Here is a 17,172-nt window from a genome sequence, read left to right as displayed (position 1 = left end):
TTAACTCTTATACTTGATTTTCATTTTTGTGTTTATTTTACATAAAGGATTTAAAAATTGTCATTATTGATCGTAATTAAATAAAAATGTATTGCTACTTATGAATTAGATTTAATAACTTACTTTATATGTGTTCTAAATAAAGCATTGAAAGAGAACAGCTCAGAGGTTGTTCAGCCTTTTCTAATGGGTTGTGGAACCAAGGAACCGAAGATCACTCAGCTGTGTCTGGCCGCCATTCAGAGACTCATGTCACATGAAGTTGTGTCTGAGGTAATGTGAACATTTTATATGAACTATGCACCTAACAATTAAATCAGGAGTTTTCATAAGGGGAGAATGAAACATACCTGATATTTAATTTAAAACAGTTTTGTGATTGGCAATGTACTTGAAAGACGTGGCTTAATTTTAAAGATTAGCAAATTATTTCATTATTAAGCATTCATAAATAATGAATAAAGACAAAGTGCATTTTTCAAGTCATTTATAATATAAGTAGTTACAGTTCAGTAATATAGATGATAATTTTGAGAACCAAGCAAGTTTTCAATATCATTGAAGAGAATATAAGTCATAAAATTTTTCTTAAAGGTAGGAAGGAAAATCATAACTGTTTCCTAGATTATTTGAAGTGATAATTTGTTGTTCATTAATTGAGTGTACTGTTTATATCTAATCTTATGATAAAACAAGGAAAAACATTTCATCATTATGAATCGGCATCCTGTTTTTAAATGTAATGCTGTTAACCATAACTTTGTATTCATAAAGTACTTTAATAGAAGTGGTTAATTCTTTTGCCTTTAGTATAGCATTCTAAACAACATCAGAATAAAAAAATAATTGAGGTTATAAATATGTTGTTAATTTAAGTTGAATTTTGTTTTTTCTATAACATAGATGAAATGAAAATAAACAACAGTAACAGACACATAGGTAATTTGCATATGTTTATATTCATCATTGTCCAAATGAAATATTGTAGATATGAGCTTGATTTTGACTAGGTATTTCAGAACTGCATGCTGTTATTTGCAAATATTCAAATGGTATATTTTAAAGAAATTCATTTTTTGAAAATAAATTTAATTGCTTGTAAGTCTCAAGTTAGTTGAGACATATGTTTGGATCTATATATCTAGAAACATGGGTTTTGTCATTATAATCAAGAAAATCTTTCCAGGCAAGGTAATATTTGTATGCCTTCCTTATTTAGGGGCTTAAGCACTTATATTTTATTTGTTGACAATAATTAAAATAATTATTTTACAGACTGCAGCTGGAAATATTATTAACATGCTTTGGCAGCTAATGGAAAATAGTCTTGAAGAACTTAAGCTACTTCAGACAGTTCTTGTTCTTTTAACAACCAATACAGTAGTTCATGACGAGGCACTCTCTAAGGTAGGAAACCTGTTTGGCAAAGGTCATAAGTGTGTTGAGATGGTATTTGAATAAGCTGGCTGAAAGAGAAAAGCCTGATTGGGCTCAAAGGTAACTTCCCTGTAGCTATTGTGATAATGGACATTGCAGGTTAAAAACCACCAGTGCCTTAGAGTTGAAATCAGGTTAGGGTGATGAATGAAACAAAGGCCTTTGGGTGTAGCTGACAGGGTTAGTTATGAATAGGAAATGGAAAAAGAGAAGTAGCAGAGGAATAAGAACAGAGGAAGGAGAAAGTAAGAGAAGAAAATGTATTTTGAGGTATCAGTATTCTCTACAAATGCTTTGAATATTCCCTCTGATAGCTCTCCCTTACCCCCTTTTGAAAATAATTTCACACGATAGGTAAGCAGGTAGTTTAACCTGTCCACTGAGTAGCTGGAAAAGTGTCCTTTTGGCATTTATACTAGATAAGGCTGCATGTACGATAGGTACTTCTTGTTCTTTACTACTCTCACCCTCTTTGGAATATATAATAGCTACTTTATTATTTATTTCACTCTTTAAAAGGTTTTTTTAAATTATGAAATATTTCTAAAGAACAGAAAGTCCAGAGAGTAAAATAAAGAACAGCCTTTAATTAATCGTTTATTGTTTAAGGGATTTGTTGGACTTTTACTAACAGTTCTATTATAATTAGCATGCCTTTAAGGATGGATGGCTTATGAAGTAGAAAAGTATCCTGTCAGATTAGGCTGTATATACTATCTCTAGGGAGTATGTCTATCTTTTCTACTTATTTTTCGATGTTCTTAGGTCATAATTAAATTTTATTTAATTGTAAATAGCTTATTCTTTTAACTTCATACCTGCCTTATATAAAATAGTTTATGGTTTTTTTTTAAATCTTCACTGAAGGATATTTTTTCCATTGCTTTTCAGAGAGAGTGGAAGAGAGAGGGAGAGAGAGAGAAAAACATCAATGTGAGAAAGACAAATCGATTGGTTGCCTCCTGCGCTTGCCCCAACTGGCGCTAGGGATTGAGCCTGCAACCTAGGTATGTGCCCTTGACTAGAATTGAACCTGAGACCCTTCAGTTTTCGAGCTGACGCTCTAACCGCTGAGCCAAACAGGCTAGGGCTATTTTATGTATTTTTTATACAGGGTTGGGCAAAAGTAGGTTTACAGTTGTAAGAATGCAAAACACAGAGTTTATTCTTATATTATTGTTTATTGATTTTATTATTTTCCATATGAACAACTGTAAACTTACTTTTGCCCTACCCGATATATACTTTTGTTGCATGTAGTTCCTCTTGGTCTCTAGCCATCAAATTATTGTTCTGTTATATATATTTTTAAATTTTATAAAGGATTATTATTTGATCTACCAAAGCAGTAAGAACTGATTATAGTTTTATAAATAAATATAAGATTAATTTTAATATGTGGTGAATTTGGAAATTAATATTTTGGGATAAAAATTAAGTATAAAGAAATAATGCAAAATTGAGTAATATGAAAGCTTCTATGCATTTGAAATGTAAAGAGTAATAGTGGTATAAAGCCTTAATTTTTTCCTAACAACTTTTAACATAATATGATAAGGTATAGAATTTAAACTATCTTGTTTTTCTTAAAAAATATTTTTTGTTTGTTTTTATTGATTTTTTTTTTTTAAATATATCTTTATTGATTTCAGGGAGAGGGGGAGAGAGAGAAGCATCAGTGACGAGAGAGTCATCACTGATTGGCTGCTCCTGCACGCCCCCAGCTGGGGATTGAGCCCACAACCCTGGCATGTGCCCCTGACTGGAATTGAACTGAACTCGAACCGAATTGAACTGGCGGCCTTTCTGAGCACAGGATGACAGACACTCAACCAACTGAGCCACACTGGCCATGGCCAAAAATGTTTCTTTTAAAACTGTGAAACTTCTAGAAGAACACATAGAAGAAAATCTACCATGAATAGACAGACATTTCTTAGGTAGGGCAAAAAATCCATGCATCATAAAAGAAGCCACAGAATGGGGGAAAGTATTAAAAAATATGACAAGAGTCTTACCTATCTAGAGTTTATAAAAAAATTCTTACAACTCATTTGTAAGACAAACAACCCAATAAAAGTGGACAAATGATTTTAACAGAAACTTCACAATATAAGATATTCAAATGGCTAATGAATACATGGAAATTGGCTCAGCATGAACAGGTATCAGGGCAAATTAAAACGATAAGGACATATCATTACACATCCATAGAATAGCTAAAATTTAAAAAGACTGACTATATCAAGTGCTGAGGATGTGGAATAGTTCTGAACTTACTCATACTGCTGGAGGGAATATAAAATTATAAAGCCATTTTGGAAAACTAGCAGTTTCTTAAAAAGTTTAATACTTACCATATGACCCAGCCGTTTCACTTCTAGGTATTTATTTAACCAGGGTAAATAAAAACGTGTCCTCACAGAGACTTGTATATCAATGTTCATAGCAGCTTTATTCACAATAGCTCAAAACTGGAGACATTTCAAATGTCCATTAGCAGGTGAATGGATAAACCCATGCCATGGAGTACTACTCAAGAATAAAAAAGTACAGCTCTGGCTGATGTGGCTCAGTTGGTAGGAGCATTGTCCCGTACACCGAAAAGTTGCAGGTCTGAATCCCAGTAAGGGCACATACTTTGGTTGCAGGTTTGATCCCAGGTTGGGGTGCATGCAGGAAGCAACCTCCCTCCCTCCCTTCCTCCCCTCAAAATCAGTCAAAAATGTCCTTGGGTGAGGATTAAAAAAAAAAGAATAAATAAAGTACAAACTACTGATACACAGAACAACATGGATGAATATCACAAGTATTACAAGTGAAAGAAACCAGACACAAAAGCGCACATACTGAATGATTCTATTTGTAGAAAATGCCAGCTGATCTATAGTGAAAAAAGGCAGATGGGTGGCTGCCTGGAGCTAAGGGCAGAGAGAAAAGTGGACGGTAAAAGAGCACAAGGAAACTTTTAGGGTAATGGAAATTTCTTGTATCCCAATTGTAGTAGTAGTTTAATGGGTGAATAGAGTTAGAACTCATATATAAATTTTAGAAGGGATACATACAGTTTATTGTATACAAATTACAGTTTAATGAAGTTGGTTTTAAAAAGAATGACTGCCGGCCTGGGTGGCTCAGTGGTTACGTGTCAACCCATGAGGTCAAGGTTTGATTCCTGGTCGGGGCACATGCTGGGATTGAGGGCTCAATCCCCAGTAGGTGGCATGCAGGTGTCCAATCAGTGACTCTCTCTCGTCATTGATGTTTCTATCTCTTCCTCTCCCTCCCCCTCTCTGAAATCAATAAAAACATACTAAAAAAAAAGATTGCTTTTAAAAATTATAACTTTATTTATATGCTTAACAAGTTTATATAGTATTTTTCCAGATGATTTAGTGATACAACAAACTTTGATTACTTGTTATTTGCAAAGCAAGTCATTCTGGTGTAATAAAGCACAGCATATTATCATATACGTGTTAAAAGAACCACATCAGCCCAGTTAGGCATGGCTCAGTGGTTGAGATTGCAGTTTGAATCCTGGTCAGGGCACATGCCTGGGTTGCAGGCTCGATCCCCAGTCAGGGGCGTGTGGGAGGCAGCCGATCAATGACTCCTCTCTCATCACTGATGTTTCAACTCACTCTCCTCCTCTCCCTTCCTCTCTGAATTCAATAAAGACATTTTTTTAAAAAGAACCAAATTATAAAAGGTGTATTTCTCATAACCTTAGCTAAGCTTATGTGGTTCTATATTTACTAACAGTTTGAATTATTTCAAAAAACAAGGATTTTTGTAGTTTTTTTGTATGGAAGGGTAGGACTTTTAGTATCTGTGATTGAGACAGCCAACCATAAATTATTTAATTTGGGGTTACATAAGATAAAATATTATAGTGACGTTCTTCAGTCTTGTTTCACATTAAATGAAAATTGTTTTTTTTAGGCAATTGTTCTTTGTTTTCGACTACATTTCACAAAAGATAATATAACCAATAATACAGCTGCTGCTACAGTCCGACAAGTTGTTACTGTTGTTTTTGAGAGGATGGTCGCTGAAGATGAACGACACAGAGGTAAAGTGACAAAAGCTTTTTGTTGACATTGGGTGATTCTTATATCCATGATTTCTCTTTTATTGATTTTCAACCTTTTTCCTGTGAACATAGGCTACCTAAAAACGAGAATACTTTAAAAACTATATTTATGTTAGCAACATTAATATATTGATAATGGCAAATCAAAAAATAAATCTCCCACACTTTTATCACCCTAGAAATCAACTCTTTGTTTTCATTTATATTTCTAATATGTACATAATTTCATAATAAACAAAATTTCACATTTTATACCAAATATAGCATTATATATATTTCTAGCCAAACATGACATTATATGTATTTTTCATGTTACTTTTTCATTTTTGTAATTTTAATGGCTGCATTATATTTTGTTGTTACTCTGTAATTTAATAAACTAGTATCCTATTGTACATTTACATTGTCTTTGATGTTTTGGTATTGTTTTGAGTGTCTTCCTATATATTTTTTTTCCATTTGAATAATTCTTTTTTTTTTAATTATTACCTGAGGATATTTTTCCCATTGCTTTTCAGAGAGAGTAGAAGGGAAGGGGAGAGAGTGAGAAAGAGAGAGAGAAAGAGAGAAACATCAATGTGAGATAGACATATCTATTGGTTGCCTCCTGCATGTATGCCCGACTGAGGCCGGGGATCGAGCCTGCAACTGAGGTAAGTGCCCTTGACCAGAATGGTACCTGAGACCCTTCAGTCCAAGGGCCAGTGTTCTAAACACTGTGCCATACCAGCTAGGGCTCAATTATTTCTTTAGTGTAAATTCCCAGGAGTGGGCTTCCCTCATTCGAATTTTTGCCTCTGCCTATTAATATGTTAATAAGGAATATTTTATATAATGTAAAGGTTAATTTTTCTCTATTTTCATCAGATATCTTTATTGTAATTTTTGACTTCTTTTTTGTAATTTAGAAATTTCCTAAAAACTTACAATCATGTCCTTTCAGAGAGCTGGCAGATAACCTATTTGTTACTGTTTTTATAATTTGATAATTTTTAACTATAGAAACTATGTTTTTTATTTATTATCCTTATTAGATGAAAATCATATTATTTTTTTTATGGTTAGTTGAAAAGATCATAAGGTGCTACCATCAAGCAATCTTTCTGCTTTATATAGCCAGGAAACAAAAGATTAAACTACTTTTTCCTTTATATCATTTTTTTTTAACTTTTGATATCATGGAGTCTTTCATATCAATACTAGTAAGCACTGGTAAGGCTTCTACTCTAGTAATTACTTCACTTCCCTCGAAATTAACCGTTGGTCAGATTTTTCACATTTAGTTTCAGGTATTCTGAAACTGTTGGTTTATTAGAATATTTCCACTGACTTTGGTATATTGATTTTCTGCATTTTTCCTATTGGAAATGCAGTTGTAATTCTAACAGTTTGAAATATTAGGAATTTAAACATACAGGATAAAACAGGGCAGTTCTCCAATTTGAATGTCTTATATATTCATAATATCAATATAATTCCTATATTGGCAGTTTTAGCTTTGTGTCACTAAAGACTGCTCTCTCATTTAATACTTTCTAATAAGGTAAAACATACTTAGAACCTCTTTCTTTTCAAGTAGTCATTAAGTCAATATTTATTCAGAACAGGCTCTCTTAATTTACAGTAAATAGTATTTTATTAGTATTCAAAGAAGTGCTGAGTTGGGAAGCACCGATCTAGCTGACTCTTTGCTAGTTAATATAACTGACATAGTAATTTTGGCAGATCAAGCATTTAATTTTCTTGAAGATGGTAAAATGATACAGGAATTAACTATGGTGGTAAACTTTTATATGCTTGATACATATTTTTTTGTTTGTTTTTTATTTATTGTTCAAAATATTACAGATGTCCCCTTTTTTCTACATTGACCCCTTCCCCCCCTGCATCCACTCCCCTACCCAAGCCTTCACCACAGTATTGCTTGTGTCCATGGTTTATGCATATATATGCATATGGATCCTTTAGTTAATCTCTCCCCACTCACCCCCCCCTTCCCTCTGAGATTCATCAGTCTGATTCATGCTTCCATGTTACTGAATCTTATTTTGTTCATCAGTTTATTATGTTCTTTAGATTCCACATATAAGTGAGATCATGTGATATTTGTCTTTTTCTGCCTGGCTTATGTCACGTAGCATAATATGTTTGTTTGATATTTAAAGGCACATTTAAAGATCAGATGAATTTTAAATCCATGAAATCAAGGGTCTGGATAATGGGAGACTTGGAAAATCAAATGTGTGGGTAAAGATACTGAATTACTAAAATGAATGTAAGGCAGTGAACAATGATATTTATGGTGTTTTGTATAAACATAGATTAGCAATTTTTTTTTTTCCATTTTGGAGGCATATTCTGAACTTATAATTAAAGTTTATAATTCTATAAACAAGTATTTATTTTAAACATACCTTTTAAATAGTATGCAGTATTTGATTTATATAAAGATCATTATGAACTCCTAAAACTTATCTTATTTTGATTGCAGATATTATAGAACAACCAGCACTGGTTCAAGCAAATAGTAACAGAAGATCTGTCAGTACTCTCAAGCCTTGTGCAAAAGATGCATATATGCTTTTCCAGGTATTTCAGTTAATAAAAATATTTTTTATTATCATATATAATTTTGAATTTTATATTTTGGAATTTTATATGTCTGAATTATTTTTTCAAGTATCAATTTTTTAAATTGTCAAATTTTAAAGTGTCAAAAGTAGTAGTGTCAAAGCAGCCCAGCCTAGGCTCTCCTGTTACTTCTTCTTTGCCCTTCCTGCGGTCAATAAATTCTTGCTTGCTTTTCTACCAAAAAAATTAAAAAATAAAATAAAATTTATCTGTACTGAAAATTTTATTAATTTTGATTAAAAGGTTATTTTAAGTGGATTTTCATTAAAAGAACGTCAGAGTAGCCACTTATCTGTGTATTCTGTATATTGTCGATATTTACATGATTCTTTAAAAGTTTATATAATCAAGTGCACAATTTGTCAAAATTTGAATTACCAATGCTCAGTTTCTAAGGAATAAAAACTACTATATAAGAAGATATAATTTTTTAAAATTTTATTAACTGAGTTTTGAAAAACATCTTTTATTCCAGCATATGAATGTTGTATTTATTTTATATTTATTGTTTGACTTATTTTCCCAGGACCTTTGTCAGTTGGTTAATGCTGATGCCCCTTACTGGCTTGTAGGCATGACAGAAATGACTCGAACATTCGGCCTTGAATTACTTGAGTCAGTCCTGAATGATTTTCCACAAGTGTTTTTACAAGTAAGCCATTTGTAGTATCTTGCAACAAAATTAATCTTTAATTTTTTCACAGATACTTTTCAAGAAAGCAACATGTATTTTTTTCCCCACATGAAAATGTGAAGAGATATAGCCTTAGACTTTAGACTTATAATAATTTAGTGTTATCTTACATTTTCGTAGTGCCCTAGCATCTTGAAATTTTAACATTAGAAGGAATCCCAGGAGACTCTCTAGTCAAGCATTTCTCAGTCAATGAGTGTATGAGAGAATGTGGTATGTGAGCTATTTTTATAATATTTAAAACTGAAAGAAATTGTTACTGATTTTTACTTGTTATATGTAGCTATGTGCTTTTAGATAATTTCTTTTGATCCTCACCTGAGGATAAGTTTTTATTGATTTCAGAGAGAGAGAGAGAAAAAAAAACATTGATGTGAGAAAGAAACATTCGATTGGTTGCCTCCTGTATGTACCCTGACAGGAACTGAACCTGCAGTGTAGGTATATGCCCTGGCTGGGAATTGATCCTGCAACCTTTCCGTGTACTGGACGATGCTCTAACCAACTGAGCAACCCAGCCAGAACTACTTTTAGATAATTTAAGTGGAAAAAAGTAGTAGTTGCCCTGGCTGGTGTGGCTCATTTTGTTGTTCATCCCATGCACCGAAGGGTCTCCGGTTTGATTCCCTGTCAGGACACATACCAAGGTTGTGCGTTCGATCCCCAGTCAGGGTGTGTGCAGGAGACAACTGATCGATGTTTCTCCCTCACATCTGAACAAATAAACTGCTCTGTGCCTTGTTCCTTTTTTTTGTAAGATTAAAGGATTAGATTGGATGATATTTATGATTGTGTCTTTGTTCTTAGCCTTAATGGTATTTGAATGATTAAAACAAAATCTGTATTTGAGGTTAGACATTAAATGTTGACTGGACCTTATATTGTCAGTAAAATGGGACTACTTTTTCGAGGAATTAATAGGTTAAGGGAGATTTTCTGCATAATATACAATTACTGTAAGTAAATTTAAGAATTCTTTGCAAGATTTTCTAAGTTTAAAAAAAATGTGTGTTTGTCATTGTATTTTTTTATTAGCTTTCATTCTGTTTAAGCAATCTAAGAAGAACAAAATATTATATTAATTAATACATTTATGCATGAATGGAATTATCTTGGCACAAAAGAATCAATAAATTGTATAACTTACTATATTTACTTTATTAATCAAGGTTTGTCTCCTTAGCTATTTTAAATTTTTTATTTGTTTGAATTTGTGTAATCTATTTTTTTCTGTTCTTTAAGCTTTTAATTGCTAGGGTTCTACTAAAATTAAAATTCCTAGCAATAAACATGACTTAATTCCAAAATCATTAAATGTTTGTTTTTCATTTAGATTCCTTTTTAAAAACTTACTGAAATATTGATTCTCATGTTGATATTACACTCTCAAAGAGCAACATTAATTTCAGAATTGTTTGTAAACAGTAAAATAATAAACTACATAAACTTATAATAAAGCTATATTACTCATACAGATTATTAAGAAGTTTTATTTACTAGTGAGACTTTTAGCGTTAAGTACAAACTAAGTTGTTTTTTGTTCTTCCTTTTTTATTTATTTATTTTTTTGAAAATAGCACCAGGAATTTAGTTTCCTCCTAAAAGAAAGAGTATGTCCTCTTGTGATAAAGCTCTTTTCTCCAAATATAAAGTTCAGACAAGGTTCCAACACTTCATCTTCTCCAGCACCAGTTGAAAAACCATATTTTCCTATCTGCATGCGTTTGCTGAGAGTTGTATCTGTTCTGATTAAGCAGTTTTACAGTCTTTTGGTAAGTGCTGATTTTCATATGCATTTTTGTTTGTTATTGCAGGCATATGATCTGTTATAGTGTATTTAGGTTTTTTACTTAAGTTAAGCAGACTTTTTTTATGTGAGTACATAGACTGACCTGAGGAAATTAGAATGCCCCATTTAGGTACAGTGTAACATATCAAGTGTACTATATTATTTCCTCTTTCTAACATTTGAACTAGGTTCTTCTATGCCCTCTGAATTACTTAGGCTCCATGCCCAGATATCTCTTTAAGAAAGATATCTTTAAGGAATTTATGAAACTTAATTATAAGTAGCTAGTATATCTCTCTTCTGCCTTTGACTTACTGCTTTTAAAAAGGATTGAATAGCCCGGCCGGGCGTGGCTCAGCGGTTGAGCATCGACATAGGATCAAGAAGATCAGGGTTCGATTCCCGGTCAGGGCACATGCCCGGGTTGCGGGCTTGATCTCCAGTCGGGGGCGTGCAGGAGGCAGCCGATCAGTGACGACTCTCTCATCATTGATGTTTCTCTCTCTCTCCCTTCTTCTCTCTGAAATCAATAAAGATATATTAAAAAAAAAAGAAAAAAGAATGAGCTCAATTGACTTGTCCAACTTAATTTTCTACTTCACATACATTTCTAACAGAGGATCTTATCACTGATAATTCTATGACTCCTGCATTTAAATATTCTAACTTACTTTCTTCATCGTCTCCTAAGCCAACAGTCATCTCCATGTTCCTTATTAGACATCTGTTAGTATTTCCACCAGGATGACTCTGATTCGTCTTAAGCATCAGTTATCTCTTCACTGTTATCCTGTACCAAAGGCCTATAAGAATTCAGAACCATCCATTACCTCATGCTAGTGTAATGAAGTTCATGAAATATCTTCTTGCCACACTTGGACTTAAGCCATAGGTACTAATCTTAATACCTGCTTCCCTGCGACTGCCACCTCTTGGAGGGAAGGCTTAACAGGTTCAAAATAGAAACCTTCCATTGATGCTCTTGGGAAAAGTTCAGTTTCCTCAACAGTAGTCCCCTGATCAGACTTTCACACTTGGGAAGGGGGAAGGAAGGGAGAGCAAAGTTCCAGACCTCATGAGAGAGGCTCTTCTCTCTACCCAAATCACAGTATTTTAGTGGATATAGTATAAATTGAGTCACTGATTTGATTTGATTTGTATTGGAGCAACTCTCTCATAGGAGAAAAAATGATAAACTCTTCAAATTTTATAGCATTAGTAATTCGTTTGGCTGTGATACCTGATGTGTTCTGAGAGCCTTTGTTTTGTAGCCTGAAAACCAAACTGATGAGCCTTCAGTTCTATCACCACTTGTATATTCCACTTCCATTCTAAAGCAGATAGAGCAGAATTTGAAGGACCTACTAATGTTAAAGCTGTTGTGAGTCATTAGCATGATTCTTTTTTCAGTTCTTTACTAAAAAGGGGTCATTTCATTTAGAAAGAATAATAATGTGTTCTGTATTTGCATGTCACTTTGTTTTAGAGTATGCTTTTATTCTTACATTTTTCTCATTTTATTTCTCAGGAAGGTGTAGGTCCTTTGTAAGGTTACCTAGCTTGTCATCCACAAAGTTGGTGGATAAAGAAGCTGAGCCCTCTGACTTCTGATCTAGTGCTTTTCATCTGTATCGTGTAGGACAGTGATAAATAAACCTCTGCCTTATGACTTCCCTAGTCATAGCAGTCTAAGGATAATGTTTTTAATTATCCCTCCTAATTTATCTTCATGATTATGTCCTAATTTTTAGCATCCAGTTCAAAACACTGAAAAGCATTAGAAATTACCAACTGCTAAGACTTCAGGCTAAAATTCTGAGGGCTACTATATATTCCCGAAATGTCTCGCCCCATAGTATAGTCACTCTATTCAGGGCACTCTTAGCTAAAATGTCTAATAACTTGCTATAACTGGAGTAGAAGGAAGATTTAGTTTGGCCTGGTGATCACAAATGTCAAGTTAATTCTTACCTCCCAGAGGTTCTGCTAATACTGGTTATGTTTTGTTCATTCATTCAGTCATCTAACATTTAATGAACAATATTGAGAAATGGGCTTTAAACATTATTTATTTACAAACAGCTTTCAAAGGAGATGGTTTATATTATTAACAAAGGTAATGATAACTGATATTTAATAAAGCAAAACTGTGTACCAAGCCTTGTACTGAATACTTTATATATCTTACACCTGTCAACTGCTGAAGGTACAATTTTATTTTCCTACTAGAAAACATGCTAAACATTCCTTGGCTTATTGCTGCTTTCTTTAAAAAAAAAATTCTTTTTTTTACTGATTTTTAGAGAGAGGAAAAGAGGGGGGAAAGAGAGAGAAACATCAATGTGTACCATTGATTGGCTGCCTCCTGCACACCCCCAACCAGGGGGATGGAACCTGCAACCCTTCATTGCACAGGATGACACCCAACTGAGCCACACTGGTCAGGGTGCCTCTTTGTTTCTTAAACAGCAAAAGAATACATGGGAAAACCATTGTGGTATTACTGAAGAGGTAGAGCACATCCTATCAGCAGTTTATGCTACGAGCCAGGAATGAGGATGGCGTGATGGTGCAGAGTACTTTCTAAAAAATAGGAATGAAAGATGAGCTGAGTTAGCAGACCACTATTGAGAGTTTCCAGGGGTGAACTGATTTTTTTTTTAGAGGGACACTGATTTTTTTTTTTACTGTTAGCTTTTCCATATATAACTACTTTTCCCTTTTTCTCCATTTCCCATTAAGGATTTTAATTTATTTAAGATTAAAAGGTTCTATTGGTTTGTCCATAGGGCTAAGAACAAGAATGCAATGTATAATTCTTAGATTTAAAGAAACATTCTTTAAAAATCTTACAATTTTTAGGTAACTGAATGTGAGATCTTTCTCTCACTTCTGGTGAAATTTCTGGATGCAGATAAACCACAGTGGCTTCGAGCTGTTGCAGTAGAATCAATACACAGACTGTGTGTGCAGCCTCAGCTATTAAGGTAAACCTTAGCTGTATTTTATTAAATGTATAGGTTCATATTTATGCCACTAGGAAGAGTTTTAAATATTCCCAAATATTAGTGATTTCTAAACAAAAAAAATGTGTGTATATGGAAGCGTAGGGGTATGGGCATGGAAAATAACTGGGAGGTGGCAAAAAGCTTTGTTGTTAATTGCCATCAATCGAATTTACTGAGTTAACATGGCCAAGGTAATTTTTTAAGAACATTAACCTCAATCTGAATCTTTGTCCTAAATTGGTAAAATCACTCAAATATGAAGTTTTAAGTATAGCATTGAGACTGATTTATCAAGATTACTTGCTGTAAAAAAGTCTAAAAATTTTAATATGTCCAAATATTTCCCCCAGAAACATTTAAAATTATTTTACAGGTCATTTTGTCAGTCCTATGATATGAAACAACATTCTACCAAGGTTTTTCGTGATATTGTGAATGCCCTGGGATCTTTCATCCAGTCATTGTTTCTTGTCCCTCCTACTGGAAATCCTGCTACAGCAAACCAAGCTGGTAAAGGCTCATTCATATTTTCATTTTTATGTTCTGTCATAATTTACAATATTCACTGGTCTGAGAAGATATTTTATAGAAATCCTGTGACTAGAGAAATTTGGATTACTTAAATGTATTATATCTACTTGATAACATTTTGTTATATTCACTTATAATATTTTATGTCTTATACATGTGTAAATAAAGACTTACAGAATAATTTGAGCTCAGTGAGGCAACTGTGTATATTTCTCTCTAGAATGACTTTTCTTCTGATACATTTTCAGTTTCTCTAATCACATAACAAAAGTTTAGATGCTAATCTTCATTTTAGAAGAAACCTCACTTGGTGCCTCTCTTTAAAGAGTTTGGTTACTGTGTTAGGAGGTCTTTTAGGCGCTCTTTTAACAAAACAGGTGAACTTGATTTAAGTTTGGAAATAAATATCTTGTTTCCCTTGACCTTCTTTCTCTTACACTTTATACTGTCTGATTAGTGGCTTTTTATTCCTTATTCCCACCTCTGATAAAAAGTGATCAACAAAAGATATAAAGTTTGTTTGTATTTTTACTTATTAGTGCCTTTTATATAAAAAAAGGAAATGGTGTTTTGAGGAAACAGGGAGACTAATCTCCAAAGTAGGATTGATAAATTGCATTTATTTGTGTAATATCCATTCCTATAGCACAATTTAAAAAAAATTGACCAAGTATTTGAATATTATTGACTTGTAATGAAGTAGTAAATTGGTATCTTTGTTATCTTCCCCTTATCTAAAAGGAAACAATAATGCAGGTGGCACTGTCTCAGCACCAGCTAACCCAGGAATGTTGGGGATTGGTGGAGGTGTTACTTTACTACCAGCATTTGAATATAGAGGAACTTGGATACCTATTCTGACTATAACAGTACAAGGCAGTGCTAAAGCAACCTAGTAAGTAGTAGTAGCATTATTTTGTAAGGAAAGATATTGTTGGGAATATTTTATCCTAAAATGTTTCTCTGCATTATATTTTAAATTTTAGACCTAGTATTTTTAACACATTTTAGAATTAATGTTCTTTTGTCGTATTTTGAGAAATTTATCTAGGACTGGATTTTGTTTGTTTTCTTTTGTGCTATTTGTAAGTTGTTAACAGGATTATAAAACAAAATGTGATTTCTTTACCTAAGGACCTATTCAGCTATTCCCTATAGAGTTTTGATTTAAATATATGGCTTGATTGCAGACCCTGTGAACTTAGGTTTTCTATACCGGGTGACCTTCAGATTAGTTCTTTTTCAAATTTTAGTTTCCTCATCTATAAAAAGAGAGTAGTGATATATCAACTTTTCAGCCAGGAAACATTGAGTCTTCTTTTGCACCTGGGTTAATTAGTATTTTCATGTTGGAGCTTCCCTGTTGAATTGGCGTCTTTCATTAATTCATTGTGAGATTTAGTATAAAATTATTTTCACTATTTTCTTTGAAGGCACACATATAAATCTTAATTGTGTATTCTATTTTAAACTTTTAAGTGTGTGATAATTTGAAAAGTTAACTGATGTCTAGATAGAAGTAATTTCGACATAAGTATTGATAACATTATATTCTTTCAGATTTATTACAGAATGACTCCCTTTAAAGTTGGGCTTGTAACACTTTTTGCAACTTGACCTTAATTTAAAAATATTTAAATAAATGAGTTATGTTTTATCTAAAAGTGGAATTTGTGTACTAATTCTAATAAAATAGCACTGAAACAGTGAGGTAAGAAAGTGTGGGCTTTGCTTTAGGTTTGTGATATAAATAAAAAGTATAGATTGCATTTGTCTCTTAACCATTGTAGCACTTAAAGTCTGTACCTGAGAATTTGGGATTTAGAGTTTCTGCTATTTAGGACTATTTTATTTTAGATGCATTTTTCACAATAAGTTAAATGTTCTTTAAAAATAGAGATTTATTTAACAAGATGCTTAACACTTACTGGTTTAGTATGTGGCTAATTAGCCTGGCAAAGATTAGACCCATAAACTACCTCCCCATTTGAGCTTAAATTTATTGATCAGTAATATATATATATTTTTATTGATTGCCTAGATTTTAAAATGCTCATATTAGGGGTTAAAGTGACAGACTTTAGAGTCAGACTTGGGTTAAAAACTGCTCATTAATAACTGTGTCACCTTAGTCCTTAGTTTCATCATCTGTATCTCTTAGGGTTTTTGTGAGGAGTTAAATGAGATAATATATCAAAAAAACTTAAGAGCCCCAGAATGGGAGTAATTGCTCAATAAATAATAGCTATAATAGGTGTTTTTATTTTTTATTCTATGTTTTACATTTTTAAATAAATTTCCTGCCTTATTTAGTCTTGATTATGATTCAGGGACATTTAGACTTTTGGATAGGAAATAACTTTTATTAGCTTTTCTTAGAGATTTTAATTTTGTTTTTGAGATATAATTCATATACCAGAAAATTCACCCTTTTACAGTGTACAGTTTATGGTTTTATTATACTTAAAAATCATACAATAATAACCACCATCTAATACCAGAATATTTTCATCTTGGAAAGAAACCCCATATTCATTAGCAGCCATTCTCCAATCTCCCTTTCCCCACCCCCTAGCAATCACTAATCTACTTTCTGTCTCTATTGATTTGCTTGATCTGCTTATTTCATATAAATGGAATCATACAATAAATGTCCTTTTGTGTCATGCTTCTTTCACTCAGCATGATGTTTTTAAGGTTCATCCATATGGTAGGGTTTCAGTACTTTATTTCTTTTTATAGCTGAATAATATTCCAATGTATGGATATATCATTTTGTTTATCTCATCATTAATGATGGGCATTTGGATTGTTTCCACTTTTTGGCAATAAGTAACCCTGCTATGAGTATTTGTCTACAAGTTTTTGCATAGACATATGTTTTCATTTCTCTTGGATACATATCTAGGAGTGACATTGTTGCGTCATATAGTTACTCTATGTATAACTTTTTGAAGAAGTGACAAACTATTTTCACAAGTGACCA

The 17,172-nt window shown here is 32.8% G+C and overlaps 1 protein-coding gene across 6 annotated transcripts in view; it reads left to right on the top strand.

Annotated features, from left to right (window-relative positions):
- Positions 1 to 17,172, top strand: part of MON2 (MON2 homolog, regulator of endosome-to-Golgi trafficking) — a 90,290-nt gene that overhangs the window by 21,610 nt on the left and 51,508 nt on the right. For 4 of the 6 annotated variants that reach the window (XR_013998250.1, XM_081129435.1, XM_081129434.1 and 1 more), the window contains 9 exons: positions 146 to 273; positions 1,276 to 1,407; positions 5,383 to 5,512; positions 8,025 to 8,122; positions 8,691 to 8,816; positions 10,436 to 10,630; positions 13,510 to 13,634; positions 14,029 to 14,165; positions 14,928 to 15,081. Coding sequence is in view for 5 of the 6 variants with exons in the window: in XM_081129435.1 (XP_080985561.1) it covers positions 146 to 273; positions 1,276 to 1,407; positions 5,383 to 5,512; positions 8,025 to 8,122; positions 8,691 to 8,816; positions 10,436 to 10,630; positions 13,510 to 13,634; positions 14,029 to 14,165; positions 14,928 to 15,081 (1,225 nt within the window). In the remaining variant the exon portion in view is untranslated. Of the gene's footprint in view, positions 1 to 145; positions 274 to 903; positions 940 to 1,275; positions 1,408 to 5,382; positions 5,513 to 8,024; positions 8,123 to 8,690; positions 8,817 to 10,435; positions 10,631 to 13,509; positions 13,635 to 14,028; positions 14,166 to 14,927; positions 15,082 to 17,172 lie in introns of those variants that run through there. The other 2 variants (XM_081129438.1, XM_081129436.1) reach the window with 2 other exon arrangements.

The sequence above is a fragment of the Miniopterus schreibersii genome, assembly GCF_964146895.1.
Source record: "Miniopterus schreibersii genome assembly, chromosome: 2".
Taxonomy (NCBI): Eukaryota; Metazoa; Chordata; class Mammalia; order Chiroptera; family Miniopteridae; genus Miniopterus; species Miniopterus schreibersii.
Note: the sequence above shows the minus strand (reverse complement) of the source record. Positions and strands in the feature narration are given on the sequence as shown.